The 7,264-nt window shown below is 39.6% G+C and overlaps 1 protein-coding gene across 1 annotated transcript; it reads right to left on the bottom strand.

Annotated features, from left to right (window-relative positions):
- Positions 1-3,948: 3,948 nt before the first annotated feature.
- On the bottom strand, positions 3,949-6,200 carry foxl3 (forkhead box L3). The gene is made up of 3 exons (XM_040136156.1): positions 6,094-6,200; positions 4,777-4,963; positions 3,949-4,433 (listed from the first exon to the last, which is right to left on the bottom strand). The coding sequence occupies exons 1-3, from the start codon at positions 6,198-6,200 to the stop codon at positions 3,960-3,962; spliced, it is 768 nt and encodes a 255-aa protein (XP_039992090.1). The 3' UTR covers positions 3,949-3,959.
- Between the last annotated feature and the right edge of the window lie 1,064 nt (positions 6,201-7,264).

The following is a 7,264-nucleotide window of genomic DNA, read 5'->3' as shown; positions in this document are numbered from 1 at the left end:
ATCATTAAAACTGAATAGAGAGCTGCATGCCCAATAAAACGGCATCAAACTACTGTCACAATAAGAAAAAGAATTTCCACAACAACCCCTGGATCAATCATCTACCAAGTGAATCAAGTGTGAGTGGAAATGCTAGCTAGAGCTGTGGTGCATTGTAGTTGCATTGCATGTCCTGCTAACACAGTGCAATGGATCTGCTTTGCAACACAGAACTTGGCCATAACACGCCTCAACCGTGAGCATCAACAAGCATGCTCAACGTCTAATCCATTGTTATACAACTTACATTTGTCAACATGGCACAGGCAACCATCCAGTCAGCTCAGCAACACTGTTGTTAGCCTGTGTGCATTATGTTTTTAAAAGGGAATGTTGGGAAAATTGTGGCTCGTGTTGTGTGATGTTTACCTCTGGGATGTTCCAGCAGACAATGTCGATTGACACGATGCTGGATCAGAAATGGCATCAGGCCTGTACAATGATGCATGATGTTCCAGTTGTTATTTGCATAATAATGGCAATTGCTCAGGGAATTCATGGAAAACACAGTCTTGCCTGTGTATTTTAATTGCTTCTATTTCAGTATACATTTTTTTACACTGAAAGAAGGTGTAGAACATCCAACAGTGTTATAAGGGTGAGTCTGTGCCATGGAGCTCCATTGTTCAAAAACTATTAAAACCACATTAGTGAGCCACATCATTACACTGGGTGACGTGTTCCTTCATTAGCGTGAAGATTTTCGTTGTAGTTTATTTTCCGTCTGTACCCCATTCACTGTCCTGCCGCTGTAAATTCTCACTGGCGCACCGAATGTGTATTAATACGCAACTGAAAATAGTCCAAGACAAACACAATATGTACTTGATTAAGTGGGCTAAAAACTACAGTGGCCAGCTGTTTAAGGAAATGATTTTTGCCTTTTTTTGGAAAACAAAACTATATATTTATGACCAGTTTTTAAAGATTTAAGTCTTCTGTAGGAACCAATGGGCTGGTATAAAATGCTGCAGTTTTGTTGGGACTGTATCAGAAAGGTGTTGATCAAACCCTACGGTAATCTTTGAGCCCATTGTACTAGCTAACATTACACTGTATGCTGTTCATGTTATCTGTGTAATTGCGTATGCGTGCCTCTAATAGAGTTCTTTGTGGGCTTCAGGTGCGGATGACATTAAAACATGGGAAAGGGGTTAAAATCGGTGACTCTCCAGTGTAAGAAAGTCTCCACACCTTTTCTGAAACCGTACTAAAGGTGGCATGTTTATCTGACAAATTTAAACTGATATCTGGCAGATTTCTCAGTTATATTTTCATTTAAATGTCAAGCCCTTTTCCTTTATTAAATTGCCTGTTTTCCATTCTCTCTCTGAAAACCCTTCTAGTCACCTCCAGTCAACCACTTCTATGGTATGCCTAGCAGGGACATCCTTCTAACAGTCTAAATGTAAACACATCTTCCAACTTCCATTGATTGACATGCTGTGTTGATTTTCTCATTACTGACACACACACTTGAAGCCAGTTAAAAATAATAGCATATTCCAGCCTTAAAGTGCGCACACCTGCAGCTGCACCTGCAGCAGCTCTGCACATGCCACAAAATGGCAAAGGGCAGAGATGTATGTATGTCAAAGTCCTCAGGCTATTTCACTTATCTTCATTAGCTGGTAGTTCATAGAGATGGCAACGTCTTTCCACTGTAGCCCCTTAGATTATTCATCTCCTCCAACCACAGCTCAAGAAAACAGTTAAGCACAGAAAAAATTACACTCCTACACTAAACATATATGTTTTCATTAGAACAAAACAATCTTCATACTATAATCGTCACCACAGCCTGAGTGAAACTTAGTCACTAGACAAGCACGGAAGATTAAATGACCTATTTGTGTTTATGATTTACTTTATATTAACGTTGCAGATCAATGGTTTCCCAATTTCCTCCACCTGCAAATCCACTGAGCTGCTCATTTTACCTGGCAGCATACGTATAATGAAGTCTCAAACAAAACAAATTTCCCCACTCCTATAAATGAGAAATATTATTGTGTATGTAATTATAAACAACTGGCTGAAGATGGTAGAAGGATTACTCGGAATGAAACTAAACAAATGGATTTATAGTTATTTAATAGAGGCCATTCAATGGGACACTCTGCCAGTAGCTACAGTTTCACATATTCACTGACAACATAATATGTGCATTGACTTTTTGGGCCTGACTGGTGCCTTGCTTTCTCTTTAGCTGCCTCAAAAGACCCCCGTAGCCTCAGAGCACTTTATGCTAAGTTAATTTACCCAAATATATCTGCGGCATCGTGGCGGCGGCAGCCCTGCTATTCAACATCAACAACTTTGTTAATGGAAACTTGCTGATCCATAAACGTTTGTGACGCCACAGACGTTTGCTGGGGGGCAGTTCACATATGAATGTTAAAAACTCACAGATCGATGTGGGGAATTTGCAAAGGAGGCATAAGGTGTGTTTAATTATAATTGCGTCCAGGGTTTGTGTGTGTGTGTGTGTGTGTGTGTGTGTGTGTGTGTGTGTGTGTGTGTGTGTGTGTGTGTGTGTGCGTGCGTGTGCGTGTGCGTGTGCGTGTGTGTGTTTGTTTGGGGGAGGTGTTGCTGTTAAGGCTTAGGCAGGGGCCCCTGTATTTAAATAGGGTCACATCTCGGCCTCACCTTGCAAGTGTTATGCTATATTAAATGCCACTCATGTTAAGTGTGTTGAAACTCCTCTGATGTAGTCAAGACATAATATAAAGGTTAAATTGAAAAATGTCCCTTCAACAGCACAGGAACACGCCATGATTGATCTCCCTTGTACAGGCAAGAAATGTTAGCCAGACCTCTGTTTCGTTAGGCTTCTTTTACGTGTGTGAATACAATATGCTATAATAAGGGGTGACTGGATTAGAATTTAAGCGTCAGTCAATCAGGATTTCAAAAGGTCAATGAAAAATTTTGCAAAAAGCAGGCAGTAGGTGGGTCTGAAATAATTGAATTCAGTCAGAATGGGCTTTTTCACAGGAAACACTCTAACTTGCCATAGTAGGAAAAGCACGAGTGTTACTAACAACATTAACAATGGTGGTATGTTTATGTAGTATGGAAATGTCACTAGTTTTGAAGGTATGTGGTCATAAACCAAAGTATTGGACAAATTGAAATTTTAATGATTTGTATGTAAACAAATACTGTATAAATATAATATATAGTAGGAATTTGGGGCTAAATGGAGTTCGGCCCTCATTCATTTTGTCATTTACACCTGTGCTTTTTCAGAAAAGTTAAAAAATTAAAGACCAGCGGATGGTAATGCTGAACTCCTTGTGTCAGTTGTCCTGACACTAAATAAAACAAGGAACAGGGGACAGTAAAATGACCACATTGGCCATTAATCAGAAATAACTCATTTTTAGGTTAAACAGGCTGTGTCGTCTTGCTAAAAGGATGAGAGGCGACAAGGAAAAACCATAAAATTCTGAATAAATTCTGCTTTTATGAAGAAAACTATGTGAACTTATGATTTGGAGATAATTCAATAAATCCAACAAATGGATTTGTTTTACTAAATCTGATTTTTAAAACATTTTTAAACACATCAAACTTGCTCTCACAGCTCCTGTGTAAATACATATATAGAATACTGTAAACCTAGTCTATGTCAGCACTAGACACTGCACAAACAGTATAATGACAATATGAAGACTGTACTGTACTGTTCACATTTTATCTTCGACAGCATGATACTTTCTTTAAGTGACTTTTTCCATCTAGAATCCATCACACAATACTGTACCTTTTTATTTTGTTCCTCATTTACATTTTCAAGTCATTAAATTCCTCTTGTGGATTTTCTCATCTTTGGATATCCTTATACTTCCCAGTTCTGGACACTGATGCAAATGAAGGAATAAATTCAGTCTCTTCTTCCCTTTCCTGTCATTTGCTCACAGAGTCCAGAAGTGCAGGTTCAGGTGTTGGGGCTCCAGAACATGTATAGGTGGCCCTGTAGGCCCTATGTGCACAGGGCCGTGGGAGGATCTGAACCCAGGCAGGGGTGGATCCGGAGTGGAAAGGATATAGTCAATGCTAAACTTGATCTCCGACTCTGGTTTCCCCTGCTGGGTGGAGTTTGGGATGAGGTGGTTTTGCTGTGGACCGGGCCTTGGCCTTTCAGGGTTCAAAGGGCAGAGGGTGGAATCGGAGTCAGGGTGCCGGGCTGCAGATACTTGTTGTTTCCTGTGGCTCTCTAGTGGGTGGAAAGGGGTTTCTCCTGAATCACAGAGGCTGATTTTCACGTTCCTCCTGCGCCGGCGCCGTCGAAAGTTGCCATTTTCAAACAGGTCGAGCATGGATTCGCAGCCAGTGGCAAAAGACCAGTAGTTTCCCTTTCCCTTCTCATTGCCCTCTGTCCGAGGAACCTGGGGGGAATATAAAAAATTCTTAATGATTAAAAATATTATACAACTGATAATAAATGTTAGTAGAAATACAGTATTATTACCAGGGAAAGGAAAGAAAAATGAAAAAAAGACCATATATTACTGTTCTATTACTTCTCTACTAATAAGAAAATAGAAAAAGGGGCATAATTAGGAAGAAAAAAGTGAAAAATTAAAAAACAATATTATTAGTAATTAAAATCATGTAAAATTGAAGGTCTTCAGGCCAAATTCCTTCCATTAGGCAGAAAAATACTTAAATATCATGTAAAATTAATACAGTTTCCCAGTTTGCCCTGCACACTGTCCTGTGTGTCTCTACCTTGATGAAGCAGCTGTTGAGAGACAGGTTGTGTCTGATGGAGTTCTGCCAGGCTCTTTGGTTCGATCGGTAGTACGGAAATCTCTTCATGATGAACTCGTAGATGCCCGACAGAGTGACCCGCTGCTCGGGGCTCTGCTGGATAGCCATGGCTATCAGAGCGATGTAGCTGACACACAGACACACATGGGACAGGATGAAAAAGGACACCATCTCCTACATGGCGCTAAAGGCGCTTATCCCTTGTGTTTTTTTGACACTCTCTTTACTTCATCTCATTGTTTGGGGGCCCCACAGACACAGATGCTGTATGTGTAAAAATAGTAATAACTGCAAAATCAATTTTTTTTTTGTGCCATAAGTATTTTTTTCTTTCATTCTATCCTCACTGAAAATTAACAAAGTGGTGACCCTTATCTTTGCTATAAACTGGGCTTGCACATTTGATGAAGGAGACAAAATCTGAAAGTTACGTTAAGTATAGCCATTACACTAAAGAAAGACATATTTTATGTTATATATGTATCAGCATATATGTATATATACATACACACACACACACACACACACACACACACACACACACACACACACACACACACACACACATATATATATATATATACATATATATAATTCTTTTGTTTGCTGAAAATGTTATTAAGTAAGAAATCTATAGTTTGATAACCTACATAGGCATTGTGTTTGTAAGCAATTCTCATAAAATTAGGGAAAGAATGTTTTCAGCTGTTATAAAGGACCCAAAAACAGAACATTAAAATAAGTGAGGATGGAAGGTTTTGAATATTATTTTGAAGCTTAAAAAGATGCATCTAGTTACACTTAACTAGGCTGCTGTATAAAAATCAATAATCATTAGTGATGAAATAATATTTTTTTTAATGTAAATAAAAACAGAAAATATCTACTGTATAGTGCAGCACTGAAGGGAAATGAGCCAACGCTATGATTATGAATATGCTTTGAGTAATAATATACTTAATTTACATTATGTTGACACTAGCAGTAGATGGAAAAAAGTGACGCTTGTAAAACTGAACTAGATTTCCACATAAAATCTTCACATTTTATTTTGCCCAAACTGACAGATTTTGATGAAATACTTCAAAACTCATGAAAAAAAGTTCATTTTACACTCAATCCAGGTAAAACTTCTTTATAATGACTTAGGTTTTAAAGCCTGTTCAATGTATTTGTCTAGACTAGTGGATAAACCGAGGCAAAACAGCTTAGCAAAAGTTACAAAAGTGATATAAAAAGAAAGAAAGGAAAAGACAAGTTCAAAATGCCCCTTACCTGTACGCCGGTCTACACATTTTCTTCTCTTCGTCAGTGCTAGAGGAAGGGTATCCGTCTCCATCGTAGTTAAAACAGTTGAAGGGGTAGTGAGAGTTATCAAACATATCTACACTTTGAGGGCTAAGATGTGTGATCCAAACTGTTTGGCTCCTCTGACTGTCCTGGCCAAAGCCCAGCAGCAACACCCTGTCCTGCTGCTCTGCTTCGCCACCATGCTCTGCTCCGCCAGCTGACACTCACTCTGAGCTCTGCTGATGACGGCGGCCCCTCCAGCCCCCCTCTCTCCTCCTTGTCCCAGCTGCTCTCCAGGAACGGCTGCAGGTCTCAACACTCAGGACCACCTCTCTGAGCTCTTTGAACTCTGGTCCCGGTCTAATGCACCCCTTGTGCTTTTGCCATCAACATGAATTACATATTTCATATAAAGATAGTTTTTGTCTTCATGTAAATGCCTACACTAGGCTCGTCTATTCCAGCTCATCTTTGAAAAGAACCCATTTTCTACATATTTCAAGAGGTGGAGAAAGTATTGAAAACCTGTACATAAACTTATACTTACATCAGGCAAATACTCTCCACTAAGGCAAGGTCCTGCACTTAATTTTCTTTATTTAAATAAAATATGTAAAACATTACCAAAAAGGCAAGTAATCATTCTGAATGAATGAATGCCTGGAATATTCATTTAAACACTGTAGGTGCTCTTCTACGCTGTGTAGTGTCTGGAAATGCGTCATTTTGGATATGGTGTTGCAACTGAAACTTAATTCTGTAAAGCTACAGCCACACCCTCAGCTGTTGGATATACTTAGTGACTTAAAAGCACGTGTTCGTGCTCAAGTGCAGAGTAAAAATGTAAGGTCTAGCAAACAGGAAATGCTGAAGTGCACAGCCAGCTGTTAGGCTGAACTGGCGGAGCAGGAAAATTTGTTAATTTTCTTATTTGCAGTTTCAACAACAACCCTTTTCCGTGGAGTCTGTTGGCCCTTGTTGACCAATGCATGTAGGCTATCTTTGTTCAGTTCGCGGATCCAAATCACTCCATGGACTGTTATGCTAGTAGCGGCTCATGTAACCTCGAACTGTTAGCCTCAAGCAGAGAAGACGAGTGGGCTACGGAGGTCTGGTGAGCTCACCTCTTTCTAACTCCACGCCCCCATATTTTTTC

This window comes from Xiphias gladius, chromosome 9 (genome assembly GCF_016859285.1).
Source record: "Xiphias gladius isolate SHS-SW01 ecotype Sanya breed wild chromosome 9, ASM1685928v1, whole genome shotgun sequence".
Classification (NCBI taxonomy): domain Eukaryota; kingdom Metazoa; phylum Chordata; class Actinopteri; order Istiophoriformes; family Xiphiidae; genus Xiphias; species Xiphias gladius.
Note: the sequence above shows the minus strand (reverse complement) of the source record. Positions and strands in the feature narration are given on the sequence as shown.

Bases quoted from the DNA above. Each gene is read 5' to 3' on its own strand.
- foxl3 (XM_040136156.1), bottom strand. From the start codon at position 6,200: ATGTTTGATAACTCTCACTACCCCTTCAACTGTTTTAACTACGATGGA. The intron at 4,964-6,093 runs GTAAGGGGCATT...CATCCTGTCCCA, and splicing joins ATGTGTAGACCGGCGTACAG to TGTGTGTCTGTGTGTCAGCT. The intron at 4,434-4,776 runs GTAGAGACACAC...TATTCCCCCCAG, and splicing joins TCAACAGCTGCTTCATCAAG to GTTCCTCGGACAGAGGGCAA.